This window comes from Ptiloglossa arizonensis, chromosome 7 (genome assembly GCF_051014685.1).
Source record: "Ptiloglossa arizonensis isolate GNS036 chromosome 7, iyPtiAriz1_principal, whole genome shotgun sequence".
Taxonomy (NCBI): Eukaryota; Metazoa; Arthropoda; class Insecta; order Hymenoptera; family Colletidae; genus Ptiloglossa; species Ptiloglossa arizonensis.
The window spans coordinates 15,517,233-15,535,179 of NC_135054.1; the positions used below are offsets into that span (position 1 = coordinate 15,517,233).

The window sequence follows — 17,947 nt, forward strand, 5'->3', positions numbered from 1 at the left end:
CTATAAAATTTATTGACTGCAAGAAATATAATAACTCGATAACGTTGATTAATCTCGATATTAGCGGACTAATTCGATTCTCTACGGGTGTATGAATCCTTTGAAACAAATTATCCAAGACAAAACAAATTTTAATCAGGCCATTAATCCCGGGGAATAAGCAAGGTAATTAAGTTGTATTGTTCACGATGCGTATGGCACGTGCATCGGTGTATAATGTCTGTTAGAGGCGAGGGAATTATAAAACTAAAATTAATAGGTTGTTATTTTAAAAGTGTGTAGATCCTGATCGTTAATTCCGGTGATTTATTTCCACGTAGACGAAAGCTGTACGTAATTGTTCGTGAACATTTTCTGAAAAATATTTTCAATCCTCGAACATAAAAATTGCTCAAAGTTGTTAAGGAAGAATTGTTAAACTTAATGAAAGATCTAAAAGTCATAGTAGTCGTTACTCGCGTAATGTTTCCCGGTTAGTTTATGTAGCGATTAGACTCTATTTTTTCACAATATTATTAACGCTACGGGAACGGAATGAAGACTTAAAAACCTCGTTCGCAACTATGAAGAATGCCTCCTTTCCCGCGAAAGTTTGTAGACACGACCGGTATAATCAGTTTTACTACTTCTCGAACAACCCTGTATATACAGGCACTTTGTTTTACAGCATCGACGTGATGGTATTACAAAATAGGTTACACGTATAACGGAGGTATGTACGAACTACACTCACGCTTCTGGAACTAGCTGACTATGTACGAATTTTCCAAGATGGGGCTAAAATATTGTTACGGGAGTATTTGCCGGATTTCGAAGACGGAATTTCAATGGAAACAAATTTTTACACCGTTCCCGTATACTCGGCACGAAAAGGTCAGAGGGAGAGAAACTTTCGAATGTATCGACGTCGTTCATTAGCGCCACCTACAGCGATCATTTTCATTTCGAATAAAATTTATTATCGGTAAAAAATAATCGTACTTCGCGGATCACTTTAGAAAAATCGACAAATACTTGTGCAATAAATAAATAGATTTATTGAGAGAATATTGGTGTACCAAATTATGACTGTATTAATTCAAAAAAGAACATTTTATTACTATGAATGATCGTTGTAGTTTTACAAGTTTTATTAAACGTAACGTTTTTGATGTTAGTAGAAAAGTTTAATCTATAATAATAATAAAAGCGTGTTGGATAACGCGCTTTTATCCGACATATTTTTTATCCGTTTTTCCGTTTTCAATATAAACGAGTTTAAATATCGTCAAATTCGCGCGCAAGCAGCAGAGACATCAGTCGTTTATTCAACGAATCTACTGAATGTTTCCATGCAACTTATACAGGGTGTTCTCTATTCCATGATACAAAATTGGCACATGCCCAGTGCTCGATAAACCAAATAAAAAGATTAGAGGGTAAAGTAAAATTGGCCCAAAAAATAACGGTCTCCGAGTTATAAAATAAAAATAGTTTTATTTCCCACAAAAAGGGCTTAGATTTATTTTCTGTCCACTTGAATATATAACTAAAAGAACTCGAACAAAAGTATGTATTTTTCGTAACAGTAAATCGTAAAAAATACTATCAATGTACAAGCTTTATAAAACTAACAGAATTGATCAAAAAAATTAACTGAAACGAACTAACAACTGATTGATTACTAACAAAGAAGGCATAAGAAAAAGTTATAATTCGAGAAAGGTGAGTTTCCAAATCGTTGTTTATTAACATTTTTTATTCTATCTAATAAGTACTACACGAACACAACATTTATAGCGTCATCTTGTAAATCAGAATATGACTAAACTATACTGGAATTCTATTTAATAATTTATCAACTATCGTATCTCGATCGATAGTGAATTAAGACTCTTCCATATTTTTTGCACAAATCTGTGAAACATTAGAAACGCGGGAAATTTAAACTATAGAAATACTTTCAAATCAACATATTTGATTTAACAGTTTCTTTTTGCGTTGATAAAGGAAATACTCTCAACCATTTATCAGTTGACAAGGTAAGTAAGTTACGAACTCATAAAGAATACGATAACCGATTAAATTTGACAAAATCGATTTTCTCGAAAAAATATCGTATTCGATTACACCTCACGTCGTAACTTCTACACTTTATTGCTACCAGACACTGATAAAGAAAAGTTGCTTTTTCACCAAATTGCACTTATTCACACATTTGTTAGGAACCGATAAGATTAAGCATGGTCGATGTTGCACCCAGAGCCTGGATATAACGTTACAAAGAAGGCAAAGACCATGCAAATGACGAGATTATATGCAAATAACCATTAACTTGAATATGTAGATTCCTTTGGAAACAAGTTGAAGTGATCGATATTCTGTACTTACGGAACCGATCGACCTAACAAATATTCGAAAAGGTTAGCGATCTAATAGATTATCAAATTCCTAACGGTAACCTCCATCGATCTATGCAACATTTACGGTGGAAATTAAGTCGGTGATTATTGAACACGATCGAGTTCTGTTCCATCGTTAAGGTACGTTTACAACAAGCTTCGCAGCACGTTTGGTGGGGTGTGGGCATTGACTCTGTTCCAACAAGCTGCGCAGAAGACACTTGAAGCGCTCGAAATGAAATATTCCTGCGTTCCAAAGTGTCCGTACGATGTTTTTCACTGGTCACGGAAAATATTAAACACGAGTCGCGAATATCGGTCAATGCATTTGCGAAAATAATGTTTGTTGATTCTAATTCCAATCTTGTCGGTAAACGCGCAATTGTTTTCTTTGAAACTTACCGAAATCACGATTCAATTCGAATGGGAAACATTATTGAAAATTCACGAACCTCTTGCGTCGAGACTATTTAATTTTAGGAATAAAATTATGTTCACAATAGGGTACATTAATTTTCCACGTGAATAGATGTCCATAGAATTCGGTACTTGCACTTGGAGAACGCATTATATATACAGTTACAATATATGACAAATAAATATAGAATAATATTTGTAATTATATACAGTGAAGAGTAATGTATCGTATCAAAGTAATCCAGACGTAGAATAATATCCATGATTGTATAAAAAAACGAATAACGTATTGGACAAAAACAATATAGACGTGTCAATGATCTGTAATAAACTCGTGTTCCCTTCAAAGTAAATTTTTACGCACTCGTACTATTTACGATCGTGTACTATTGTAAACAAATGCCCAAAGTAGAAATACGTGTTTATACTCCATTAAATGTAAATACAGGTAGACAAGCGCGCAAGTTCTTTTCACGTTGTTTCCAATAGTGTGCAATGAACCTCGGTCGACGAACGTAGGGTGCCTTTTCAAGGATTTTAAGCATGTGCCGCGACAGAATTCCGCAGCAGTGTAAACGTACCTTTACAGCCCATTCGCTAGATTGATTCGCACGTGCAAATACGTACCACTCTGCAATACGTCTCTGCTGAGCTACGCAACGTGCTCGTCGAGAGAAAACTTACAACTTCGGCAATTTGAATCGCAGCGCTACGTTTATTGCACGTATAAATTACTACGCACACGTGGACGTAAAACTATATGCAAAGAGTTCGCGAATAAATGGCACTCGCGTAAATGATACACAGAATAGTACTCGTAACACCTAGGCGTGTTACGTTCAGTCACGTTACTTGAGGTCTGACCATGGAAATAAAAGCAATCATTTTCCTCGAAACTTTATAATTCAAAAAGATTCATATCGGCCAATAACCCTGAAGCTTATCTCGAGGTCAAAATGTTGTTATCGATCGAAGCTACATTACCTAAGATTTGTAACAATAGTTATTTTTTGAACATACTCAAAATCCATGAATCCTATTCACATTTATTTTCTTTAACTGAATAGTTAAACTCTAAATGAGATCGATTTTTAACGATGTTATAACTATTATAGTAGGGCAGACTACTTGTCTGACCATAAACGGGGGAAATACTACTTACCTGGCCGTAGACGGACTAATACTACTAGTCTGATCGTATACGGTAATACTACTTGTCTGACCATGGACGAGGGCCATACTACTTGTCTGGTCACGGACGAGGGCCATACTACTTGTCCGACCACAGACGTGATAATACTACTTATCTGGCCATATGCGGGTAATACTACTTGTCTGCCCATAGACGAGGGTGTTACTATTTATCTGTCTATGGGTGGGCTGATACTACTTGTCTGACCATAGACAGGGGTAATATTACTTGTTTGGCCATGCTCGGGGTTATGCTACTTGTCTGGTCATTGACAGGGATAATACTACTTGTCTGACTATGCACTGGGGTAATACCACTTGTCTGGTCATATACGGGGGTAATGCTACTTGTCTGTCTCTGGGCGGAGTAATACTGCTTGTCTGGCTATGGGCGGGGGTAATACTACTTGTCTGTCCATGGGCGGGGTAATACTACTCGTCTGGCCATATACGGAGTAATACCTATACGTTCAAGTAATAAAGAATAATATCTGTACGAAGATTTGGAATTTTCAAAAGTCGACCGTGACGCAATCACGATTACCTATTTGTCGTAAATATTACCATCGAACTGTACTTTTCAAAAGAATATTCTTCTAGTATATTCCTCGAGAGAGAGGTGTTCAAATTGGAAGTGGATGGAACACGCTCAAGAGAAACACAAATACCGAAAGTATTCTTTCTAACCGTTCAATCCTCGGAGAAATATCGATCGCGGCGTTAGCAGAGCCGATGAAAGATTGTAGAGATATTGGCGAGACCTTTTAAGATACAAGACGATTGTGTGAAGTGTGCAATATATCTTGCCTTCCGGCTTCCGTGGCCGGCTTTCACGGGGGCCAAGTCCTTAATAGCTGACTCAGACAAGCTGTCTACGTTACGAAGTTTACGTCATTGAAGCCTCAGATGTATAGCACCCAGGGGGTAAAGATCGGGTGATAGAAAAGAGGCACTTGTAAGCGGTGAGATGAACCGATTACGACGAGAATAGGGTACGATGTGATATACGGTGGCAATTGGACGATATCGTCACGACGAAAGAAGAACGCGGTTAGAGTTCTCGAGAAAACCGCAAAATTATTGGTTTTCGATCCATCCGGAGTAAATTTATTAACGTTCACCGGGAGCCAACTAGCGTAACACCGATAGATTTATTTCACGCGGCAGTGCGAGAACGTAATTTCATTTTGACCCAGTCTACGCTCCACCACTACTGTTTATAGATAAAATATACCAGGGTGTGGGGGAATAAGTTTGCGCGTTCTATCTCCAACGAGACAGAAACGTGCTTTCAACACGTACACGGATAGATGCATACGTTATCAAAAGTAAATTTGACACAGTTTCCCCGTGGCAAAAACTGACGAATCTTCGACAGGAATCCAAAGAGGTTTCGCGAACGGAAAGTTTCCACGTTTGCGTATCCAACGAAACGAGTTCCCCTCGATACGAAAATCGAAATTAATTTCTCTACAGTTTAATGCAACCGATATCGGTACACCTGCGCTATTTAGCAAGGTCAGGGATATTTGAAAACTTTCACGATCCTAAAATAGTATCTCGTCCGCTAATGAGTACCCCGTTTAATCAACCGTTCCTGTTTTCATACAGACTGGCCAATATTTACGTCACTCTACATTGAAACGAAACTCGAGGACACCGCGAAAGCAACTTCGACTCTCTTCTTCGTACACGTTGGTTTATCTTACACGCTCCCATTCAGAACGAAGTTATTCGACGCCTTTTTGTGCGTGGTGAACGCCCGAGATCAACGCCCTCGAACACCGCAAGAGATGCTTCCACCAGCGTACGAAACACGATCCAGTTCTTCGCAATTCCGGTACGTACGGTTTACAAGACGTCGTTGGTTAATTTACAAAAGACACGCTACTCACTGAACGCAAGTACCCGCGTAGCCATTGTTAAAATTTAACCTCGTAGACAAAGGCTACCATCCCCTATACAATAACACGATCCGTAACTTTCGAAACACCGCAAATGACTTCCAATGTTTTCATTCGATACCGTTACAAACCGTCTATTCCTTCGTCGTAATAAACACAAAGGATCCCCAGTAAACGGTTCTTAACCTTCAACGGTTCGACTCCCGACAAGAACGGACCGATAAATTCGAGCAGCGCTCAAAAGCGTGAGACACCTTCAACGTTTCTCAAGAATCTCAACAACCCCTCACAGTTTCGACTGTTGTCGTTCCCAAGCAGTCCTCTTACGAATCACGAATCGCTTGAAACAATCGCAAAGACTATCGGTAGATACCTGCTACCACGATACACCTCCGATCTTTCGATCGTGCTTCGAAACCGTATTCAACGATAAAATAAAATCTGAAACCGAAACAATTCTCCGGTGTAGGAGACTCGGTCCAAGAGTTTGCTAAAAATAAAGCGCAATTAATCAGAAAAGGTACCCGTCCGACTGCGAACATCCCCCCAAGATCGTACTCAAAGTAACCGTTCATGAAATATACACATCCGAGCCAGGGGCAAGGAACTCGTAAACGGAGGGTTAGAGCGCGGATGGGTTAATGGGAAACCCAGTTCACGGAACCGGGCTCGGTCCAGGACAGCTTTCAAAGATTCTCTCGCGACGCGAGCATACCGAATCGCGGGACTCCAGCGTCATGTCGCACTTGCATCGACGAGCGCACCGTTTCACTCGCGAAAAAAAAAAAAAAAGAAAATAATAACGATAAGCACAGGGTACGGGAACCGAGACGCGTACGAAAATGTGTCGCGGCTCGGGGGTCGTCGGGTGCTGCTCACTGAACTACCGGGCTGTTTACAGTACGCGCAACGAACGCGCGAGGAGGATCCGCCGCCAGTGGAATCGTGATTTTTTGTTCACCGTGAGGCGGTGGAGGCTCTCGGGGCTAACGTGGCTTCGTAACACGAGCCGAAGACGGACGAACCGTGATCGTGACCGGACGGTGATCACATCCACGTGTTACGGGACCGCGATCGAGCACGGGGTACGCACAATCGTGAACGAAACCGTGTATTAGGTGGCGGAACGCGTCGCTCGCGATCTACATTCTGCGGCATACTAGCTTTCGGTACCCTGAAAGCTCACCCCCTCCCCCGGTCTCGGTCTCGCCCCTTCCTCCGCGGCTACCCGGCCCACCCCCTCCCACTCACCCACTCGCTGGCTGCTTCCTGCGCTCCCGTCTCGCTCTTCCCACTCTGTTCGCCCTCGTCTGCCGCGTGACACGCTACCTAGCAGCAGCACCAGCTCCCGCGTCGACGGACCAACGTTTTCGCAGCACCGACACTGCCAGCATCTGCCAATTGTTACGAATCGTCCTACCGTGCCATCGAACGATGTAACCCGAACCAATCGCGTACCAACTTCGCGGATCGGTTTCTACCCGCCACTTGGACGCGTCGTGTCGTGTTTACCGCGACTTCCGCCATTCGAGACCCGATATCTCGGGATCTTCGAAGATTATTATCACCGGAACTGTCGAGAAAACCAACGGAAGATACTAAACAACGAAACGAAACGTTCGCTTAGGGAACGAGACGCTCGTTAATTAAATACAGATACCACAAAGATCGATGCAACGACGATCTTTCGACATTAGAGATCTGCGTGCTCTTGGTCGATCGGCTCGTGCGGTGAACGCCCTAAGGGCGTTCCGCGAATACGTCGAATAAACGAGAATATCGGGTTCCCGCACTGGAGTAGACGCATAGCGATCGAACATTGGAATCGAAGTGGTTGAGATCCGTGGAAACGAAACCCAGGTTCCTAGTTGCTCGATCGAAGCTGAGTTTGCAAAGAATATTACGTTTTATTACGTGCGATTTAAATAGATTTTTTCAAGAAGAGTTTCGACAGCCACTGAAAGTTGCGCGAAAAATGTTACGAAGCCCTAATTCGTGGGAAAGAGTAGTTCGAGCACCTCAAAATTAACAAAAGTTCGCCGAACCTCGATTTGCCGGATGATGAAATACGAAACAATTATGTCGTACTTTCTGGAGCAACGTTATATACCAGGCCGCTCCGTCCCGTCGCGATTCGTAATTACCTTACCCAGATTTTTATAGTAACATGTTTTGTCTTAACTCGAGGATCGTAAATCTAATTGGACACACAATTGTCCGCATTTTAAACACACACACACACACACTTTCCACGCCAATTAAGGTCGTCTCGAGTGATCCTCGAGGCTCCCATCTTAGCCCCCTTCCCCTCCTATTTCCTTTTTCTTGTTTTATTCATTAACGATAGTTCTTTTCGTGGCCGCGGTAGCTTCGAATTGATGAAAAACTAACGGAGGAGTCGTTGCTCGGAATTGGATATCCGGAGGTTCGAAAATTGCTGCGGGACGCGATCGTTCGTAAATCGTTCCTCGGTCGAGTAGATACGCGTGGAGATTAAATAGCAAGCTGCCAGGTTGACGTTGCGTTAGGTGGACCAACCCTGTGCAATCACAGTAGTCAGCGGGGTGCGGGGGCGGGGCGAGGTGGAGGGGAGGGGGGTTACCGCGTAAAATCGACTATTATAGTTCTCGTCGGATCGCCAAAGTTAAACTGCGCCAGATACGGTCAATGCCTGAACGGGTAACCATTTAGAAACTCTCCCGTACTGTTGGCAAAATCGATGGCTCGGATGATCCCATCTGAAGCCGTATCGCCGTGGCTAATGATCAATATTGGTCAATGCCGGATAAGAACAAGAACGAACACAATACGAAGCGTTGGACGACCAGAGAAACGAGGGGAGTACAAGTGTCGCAAGGAGCTCTATCCGTGGACAGTACCGTGTGTGTATACAGTGAGGGATGTGTATACGGTGGGTGTAACACTTTTCCATCCCAAGAGCAATTCTGCGCAATTTAATTGGAGAAAGGTTTTAGAATTTTTTTAAATGGGGTACATTCGCGACGTACGATTCTCATGGATGTTTCCGTACACCGTCCTCGGGTTGAAATACACGGTAGCGAAATCCCGGGACAAAAAAATTGATAATCGGTGACCTAATTTTATTTTCACACGTTGATAAATCTTCGAATTCGAGCGTAAGAGATTCACTCGCGAGAACCACGACGCTTCTTGTTTTCTTGTTTTACGCTCGGTCTATATAGAATTGAATATCCAGTTTTTTTTAATCAAATTTCGAACGTTCTTCGCACAAGTATTCTTGCATCGAGTAATCGAATTAATCGATTTCGATCACGTTTGGTCGATCGAGGAATATAAAAGGTGAATCCGTTTGTTCTAATTATTCGATGCATTGTAAAACAATAGGCTGCACGGTGTATTTAAATATTAAAAAAAAGAAAAATAATGAATTACACGAATGTCGTTTTGTTCTAAGGAAGAAACATAATGATATGGAGTTGAATTTTTTTTGCGAGATATCGTTATTTTTAAAATAAAGTTACATTTTTATTATATAAAAATACCGACAGACACGTATTGTATTTTCCAAGCTAAGTGAAATATTGTTGCGTTACAGGAATCTTGGCAAAGATTTCTCACAAATTACAGATCGCTGGTTTGCAAGATATCCCACTGCATTCTAGAATAACTATCTCTACAATACAAAAGTACCTTTTAACATAACTGTATTTACATTTTCGCACCGTAACGCTGAAATTTCGAGTACCTGGGAACGCGTAAACAGACTGTTAAGAACAATCAGAACTTTGTAAGTTAACCAGCTTGTTTCTACATCGCAAGTTCAAAATGGCGACTCGAGTAGATACTTCCCGTTAACATCCGAGAGAATATCTACTGAACAATTAGTACGTTTAATTCGTCTCGGTAAACACGTCTTGGAACACACAATAAGATCGTAACAGTTACTGCAGTTACTATTAAACGAATACATAATAGATTGTTGATAAGTTTTGGTATACTATAATCGAGATAACGTTTTGAGACATTGTTTTTAGCTGCACTCTTACGATACTCCAATTGCATATTATTCTTACATTAGTTTGCTCGATAAGTTTTGTCGTTCGATAAAACTTATTGAGCGGTACAGCGTTAGGTTGCTCGATAAATTTTATCGAACGAAAAAAGTTATCGAACAACCTGATATAAAAATATTATACAATTGGAGTACCGTAAGGGTGCAGCTAAAAACACAGTCGTAAAACGTAACCTGAATTCTAGTGTACCTACGCGTAAAAATACGAACGTGGCATTGAAATCTCTGGGAATAATATTCTTACGAGGAATTCAACTCGACCTCCGTATTCCCCTCGTCACAAAAACGGTCGTAATTTTTGCATAAAACAGTCCCCCGCGTACCGGTCAATTTATCATTCCATTAACCGTGATTTCGGGACCGGTGTAACCGTTAGAAGTACGTCCATCTAGAAACCATATTGGACCGCAGCGGATATTATGTCCTACGTTGCGGAAACTTATTCTGTGGAGTCTTAATTACGTAATTATCGCGGTTACACGCATTTGCCTAACCATTAAGCCCGAGAACGATAATAAACCTCATCGTCGTCGCGTTTCGAACGTGGTTACCAATAGCAAACACGTAACGAGACATAAAATGACCAATTTCGAATTAATTAATCGTTCAGCTGTATCTGGACCAACGTTTCCGGAGTGCACGTTACGGATAACTCGTACACATCGAAATATTTCCATCGAATTCGCGAATCGTTCTATTTTCCGATAAACAGGCAGCCGAGAACGGATTGGGTTCTTACCTAGAAACTCCTTCGTTATTCCGCACTGAGGAGGTCTTCGTCGCGATTGATCGATTGTAAACACGGTCGAACATTTGGAACACATCTGACGCAACAGTTAGAGAACTGTTGACAAACACATTCCTTTGAAGTATCGTTTCTAGAGCGAACGCAGAGCCGGTAAGCTGTTGCCTCGCTAGTACCATTTGACGATAAGACTTTAAACGAGGTGGTTTGGTTACGCTGTTCCTGACCTGTGATCGTTTTAACGATTGAACCAGGACGAAACGTAATCAGGGCGCGGAGTTAGCTTAATATTCCGTGTTCATTACCGAAAGGTTGCGGTGCTGTCTTGGAACGCTACCGTACGTAGATTATACTAATGAGGTTAAATATCAAACTGGGAAATTCGAAAGATTACGACGCGAGTATATGAACCCACGGAGAGTATACCGTTTCACATACCAGAAGTTAGTTCAACCCTTATCCTACCAAAACGAAGTCTCTCAAAGACTCGAATACCTATTTTCCCTTTTTTGTTTTTTGTGCGTCGTTCCATAACTGTTGGAAATACGTAGCTTGCAATTTTTGCACAAATGCCATTTGTCGGTTCATTTATACTGCTATGCAACGTGCGTATCTGTACGTGTTTTCAACTCGAATTTTAAAATTGACAAAACACTTCTCGAATTCTCTGCACTCGACAAATTTTCACGTTTCGAACTACACTATCCTTTTGGAACATCTATATCAGAATCGACCATTCGGTGAAATTGTGCGATAGCAATTATGGTTGAAAGGGTTACGTGTATTTTATATTTTATCCAGAAAAAAAAAAATACACTTCGTACAAAACCAACAGTTTGCATTTCAACGTAATGTTTACCGTGAATGTTTGTTCGGTTTTCCGATTTCGTTTCGTCGAAAATATTATCAATATATATCGCGAGTCAATGCAATATCGTTAATTCGATAGCAACGGTAAAAGTTCCTCTATAAATTCCAACGAATTCATTTTCATCGTGGTAGCGATTAATTTTTGCGTTCTTTAAGATCCCTTAAAAGTTCATCGTTTCACTCGCGTACGTGGGAATTAAAGCTCTTAAATTTCTTCGATCGATGTGAATTACAGCTTGCTAAAGTTTCTGTACAAGGAAACGGATCCACGTTACAATTAAAAAAAAAACAGCGGTAATGTTTGCTGCGAGCGATTCAGAATTTTCGGCCGGTGGTGGTCTTATTATTCTTATGTAATTAAAGTAGGACAGTGACGTCGATGACCTCCGAATCTGGAATGGAATGGGGTTTTTGTCGTAAAACGGTGGACTGATTACACGTTCCATCGGCGTTAAAGTGGACGAAAATCGGACAACGTAATTTCGCGAAGAAGAGACCACGGACAATGAACGTCTAGCATCCGGAACAAGGGGGAAAATTAATAAGTCGGTTCGGGGAGGATCATAGATCCATTCGACTATCAGAACTGGTTCTTTTCACAGTAACATCGCTCCGCAGCTCTTTTGGTCTACCTTTGCCCGTCTTTTCTCTTCCTCCGTCCACATCGATTCTCCTGCTCTTTCGTACGGTCTGTTCCCCTCTTTACGTGTTCCTCTCGCTACAGCTACGGAATTTTTAAATGAGAATTTTAACGATCGACCTACATTTCTGCACCCTATTTACGGTGTATCGCGGGCAATGTCAAACACCGCGGTAAATATACCTACCACCGACGACGACCGATGCAACGACAAAAAGGAAGAGCGATGCAATTGCGTGCACACAACCGAACTCCTCCGAGTCGTGCCGCACCTACTCGAAAACGAGAGTCAAGAGAGGGGGGGTATAATCGTTTTTCAATTATTAACCGTCTCTCCGTCTCGTTTTCTAACGTTTTCTCGTCGAGAGCAAAAGCAAAAAAAGAACAATCGAAAGTCTTTCAGCGTTTTTCGCTACTCTGTTTACCATTTGGTATTAGGATTTTTTTATTTCTACGGTTAGAGATCTTTGCGATCCGATGTATCGGAAAGAAGAGTACCAGATCTACGTTTCGAAGTGACCAAACTTGGAGCGTGGGTAGATTTTGATCTCGAAAAGAGACCAATCAGAATCGCTCTCGTATGTCGACGAGTATCTTATGGTATGTAATTATGAGTTGGGAGGATTCTGTTATGATGTTGTACAAGTATCGAGTGTTGTACAATGTTCAGTTTTTGAAACGATTTATAAGTGCTTCGTTCAATGGAGTCCAACGACAGACTATTAAACTGTGGTCACAAATTATGGAGTTGCAATATTTCTAATACAATCTTGTAAACGAAGATTTAAGAAATCTTTTTTCTTATCAAGATTTTATATAGTTGATAATGTTCAAGAAATACACAAACGGTAGGATATCTAAGGATTAGCCTTCAAGAGCATGTTATACTACTAAATACTCTTTTTCTGTATACAGAGTGAACCTAGTAGCGAATGGATAATTGATATTTAAATATTCCTGTGATCTGTGCGTGACTCTTGCTTGTGGTTAATATTTTATAATCGTAACACGTGTTGCTCGATTTTTTCAAATTTCACTAGTGTAATATTGATAATTGTATCTTCCTACAATCATAATATTTTTAAATCTTTGAATACAACCTACAGATTCTGTATAGTACAATTTCCAAGGGCAAGTATTTGAATACTTTTGTGTTTTATGAGAAAAACACACCAAGTGGTCAACTTTGAATATAATAATGCTTTCGTAAGACGACAAGGTACATAATAAGTCCCTAATAAAATATGCAAAATATAAAATGAAGTTATTTGACAATAAAATGCAAACATCTTTATTCTACCATTCTGCAAAAGTACATTATAATGAAAATTGACCACTTGAAGTCCTTCTCGTCGAATCTCATATGAGTTAGCTTATGTTGCTTGACAAATATTAACAAAGTAAGCAATTTTTTAGTTATTCGATTTGGACAAATCTAATCACGTTATTTATAATCATAATTACATTTTTGCGTTTCTCTTGCAATTTATACACTGTTTTAAACTTGTCCTACTCTCTTTCCTTGTCGCATAGTACAAACAATGCTTAACCTACGCTCGAAATAAACATGGCTACCAACCCCACGTTTCGAATAAACTGGCGGGTTCTTATTTAATTATTTAAAAGTCGAGAACTAATTGGTTGCTCGACAAGTTTTGTCGTTCGATAAGAAACAAAGCTATTTGTATTCGTCGTTTTATTTTTCTAAAGAAAAGGTACTACTGTTTAATAAACATGTGTGAAGTTTCATAAAGATCTCTCGACTCGTTCGTATATTTACAATTGTCCAAAATTGAAGTATCATAGTATTTTTTCACAATGGAAAAACGACAAAACTTATCGAACAACCTAGTACGATTTAGAACAGTTCATTAACAATAACGAAGATTATATAACGGTTTAAGGTTAAATATTATCCATGTTGATCCAAGATCAACATTTACTTTCTTTTAAGAAAGTGAATCGAAAGTTATTCAAGATTCGACCCGATGAACGATTAATCATTTTCAAAGAATATTATTCGCAAACTTACCCTCATGTGCGGCTGGACCAGAAGTTCGTAGAGCTCCCGAAGATCCGCTCGGTCGATTTTTCGTTTCGCTGAATGTTCGATCTCTCGAAGAAGTTCTTCGACTTCGCGGCCACGCTGAACAGCGTCGGTTTGCGGCGCTCGACACGGCGTCGATACTCGAGTCGAAATCCTATCGTACAGCTACAGAATAAAAAATAATCATTTTACAATCAGAGATACATTTCACATTCGTACAACTATTTATACAATCGATATCGTCGCTTGGACGTTTCGTATTCTCACAATGCTACATTCTTTCGTTCGTACGTTCTCCTACTTAACCATATCAAGGACGAATTATTTCTCTCGAGATAAATAAAAAATAAAACTAACACCACAGACCGCGACGTTTACCAATCTCTAGACTTTATTGTGCTTCATTACTGAGAAATTAAATTATGAACGTATCTTCGCGATTCTAATCAATCTGGCGTTGCAAGGGTTATAAAAATTCAAAAAGTAACGGTATTCGAACACGTGTATTAATATTCTCGTATAGATTACCTTTCTGGGTTTGGAAATGCAGCTCCAACGTACACTAAGTAAACACTATAAAATACACGTGAAACTTGCACGAAAAATGGTACAAGATTCTTTGGAAAAGTGTTGGAAAAGAATTTGAAATAAACTTGCTGCCGCTTCCTGCAGATCCTTGGAACTACTGAGCCATACATTTCGATCGTGTTCGCGGTGAAACGTATTAGTTCGTTTCGAAACCACCAGATGTCTCCTCCTGTCGGAGTGGTTCATATGTGGTACAATGCGATTCTTTACTGTCAGAGATACAAGCGGAAAAAAAAGCAACTGAGAAAAGATCCGTGCTCTTTCGCGAGATCGATTTACTTACCAGAAGACCTGCAATTTCAAGTAGATCACCGGCCAGTTCGGCCTCGCCGATGAACATCAATTGACAAAGTCGCATTTTCGTTTAGAATGTTTCTATCGTGTGCCCGACGTGCGATTTAAACGACCCCACGCGGCCCTCTATCGAACACAAACCAGATGCACGTGACACATCTATCCGTTCGAAGAACCGATTCAATGATTCCACGATCTTGCGTGGCATTTTGTTTACGACAGCAGCACGTCAGCCATCTTGGAAGTCGAGGGGCGAGCGCTTGCGCCCTTTTCCTGTGCAAAATGACAGCGCGTATCTCTTCCCGCGAAATATAAACATAATGAAAAACGGAAGGGGGTGAGATGAACACCACGGAAAGTAAAACGACCACGAGCACGGGCAATGGAAACCAACGGTGGCGCCACGCTTCATGAGAACCGTTCCATCGACTACCGATGAAACAGAGCCCACGAAGAACGGAAACTCGAACCGATCGTAGTATCGAAACTTTACATTGGCATCGATCGCGTTCGAATGTTAACGCACGAAGGTACAAACAACGAATGGATTGCACATTTTGAAATTTAACGACAGCGGATAATATAAAAGAATTTTGCTACGATGTCGGTATATTATCGACATCCGTTAAATACAAAGGTCTCCGACTTCCTTAGCGGGAATATTTGATTTAAATTTGAATACTCCTAATTATAATGCTCAATGTTGCGTCGCGATAAGACTATTTTCGTGGATATATTTGAATCTTTGACCTTTCAGGTGCAAGTTCAGAGGATTTGTGAGAAAACCTCAAGAAATATAAATACCGAACGAGAATATGTACACGATTCGTTTGCAAACAAAATGGAATACACTTCTCTCCAGAATCATTACAGAATTTCGTTTCTCGTATCGTAACTATTAAAACGAGAACTGCAAAAATGAGAATACGTTTGAGAGCTGCACTTCGTACACTGCTTAATACGCCAAATCGTACATTCAGCAAAAAGTGACCGTCCATAACTTTGAAACAAGCCACCGATATCTCTTAAAATGCTCGTACCTCTAAAATCGCTCGAAGGCGATAATCATCGACCGCATTCAGAATTTCGCTACGCGTCAGTCTTCCGCTCTCTTGAAGTACCTCGATGTCGTCCAAAGAGTCCAAAATTTCAGCTACAGCACCTACAAAATTCAATACCATTCCCATCAAATAATAGAAATTACAATCCTTCAATTACAATTTAACTATTCTCAACAACTTTTTCAATTTAACTACCAATAAATAATTTCTTTTTTCCAAATATTTCTGTAATCTAGCAGCACCTACAAAATTCAATTTCAATTCCATCAAATAATGTAAATTACAATCCTTCAATTACAATTTAACTATTCTCAATAACCTCTTCGATTTAACTACCAATAAATAATTTCTTTTTTCCAAATATTTCTATAATCTAGCAGCACCTACAAAATTCAATTTCAATTCCATCAAATAATGTAAATTACAATCCTTCAATTACAATTTAACTATTCCTAATAACCTCTTCAATGTAACTACCAATAAATAATTTCTTTTTTCCAAATATTTCTATAATCTATATGTAACACACACTACGCAACGTCAATTGAAGTTATCAAACAAAGAAAAAAGAGTCTCACAAAGTGTAAGAATATAAGAGTGAAAATAATATTAAATCGAAACACGATTGGCTCGTTGGAAGTGAAAGGGTGCTACATAGAGATCAAAGCGTTGGATAACGTGTCTTTGGAAACATTCGAATTCAATTTATTCGAGTTTCCGCTACGATAAACTGTTCCATTATATTAAAATCCTCGTTTTGTGAACTTTTCCCCATCTACCTGCGGGAACGATTACGTGTCGCGAGGTAGTTCTCTTGAAATATATTCGTACCTGTGGTCATGACTTCCTCGTCCCCGGAGTCGAAAAAACTGTCGCCATTGACTTCCGAGTAGGCGGCGTGCCACTTTTGCGACGAGACCGCCGCTTTCACAGCTTCCTTCAATTTTCGTCTCGCATTGAATTTCTTAAGCTCTTCTATAGTTTCGCTTAAATGTATTCGTGCCACGCCCTTGTCACGATCCTGCAAGTGCAATGGAACACGTTCAGCGAGGATTGCCGCCTCGTCAACGACACTACGAACTGTGCTACGAAATTGTTCGAGACGGTGAGCCGCCGATAAACCGAGCGCATTCTCTTCCACAAATTCTCAGACGATGCAACGCTTGCGTACAATTAACCGATTATTGTTAATTACGTGTACACCTACGAGTAGTCTCTAAAATTCCGGGCAATGATACCCTACTCGACGGATCGTTCGATAAATTTTGTCGTTGGAGAAGAAACGGAGCTATTATTGAGTATTATTTTTTTTTTTTGTGAAAATTAAAAACACGATTTTTTTAGAGCGTATAAACATTTTACTAAATTACATACTCTCCATTTTAGAAAACGAAATCACTTTCCGAACAATCCAACAGATTCGTCGTTTCATTTTTCTAAAAACGTATTCTAGAAAAACTATTTTTCTAAACTACCGTTTCACGAACGTGTGTAAAGTTTCATGGACACGTTTCACGTTGAAGTGTCGCAGTATATATTTTTTTTTTATACAACAGAACCGACAAAATTGATCGAACAACCCAGTTTAACAACCCGGTCGATAAATTGCCACGTTCGGTAGCTAGAATCATTTTCGACAAACCGATATTTATCGGTGATATTCATCGATGAGAAATTCGAGCAGAGCTAGAGGCCAGGCTGCTAGCAGGTGAATCGAGATCGTGGGATTTTATCGGGTGGCACCGAGAGTAGACT

At 40.1% G+C, this 17,947-nt stretch overlaps 1 protein-coding gene across 8 annotated transcripts in view; it reads right to left on the bottom strand.

The window, feature by feature from the left end:
• Cask (peripheral plasma membrane protein CASK) overlaps window positions 1-17,947 on the bottom strand; it is a 266,805-nt gene that overhangs the window by 195,751 nt on the left and 53,107 nt on the right. For all 8 annotated transcript variants that reach the window (XM_076316663.1, XM_076316662.1, XM_076316659.1 and 5 more), the window contains 3 exons: window positions 17,024-17,213; window positions 16,172-16,293; window positions 14,235-14,414 (listed from right to left, as the gene is read on the bottom strand). In XM_076316663.1, the coding sequence (XP_076172778.1) occupies window positions 14,235-14,414; window positions 16,172-16,293; window positions 17,024-17,213 (492 nt within the window). The remainder of the gene's footprint in view (window positions 1-14,234; window positions 14,415-16,171; window positions 16,294-17,023; window positions 17,214-17,947) is intronic.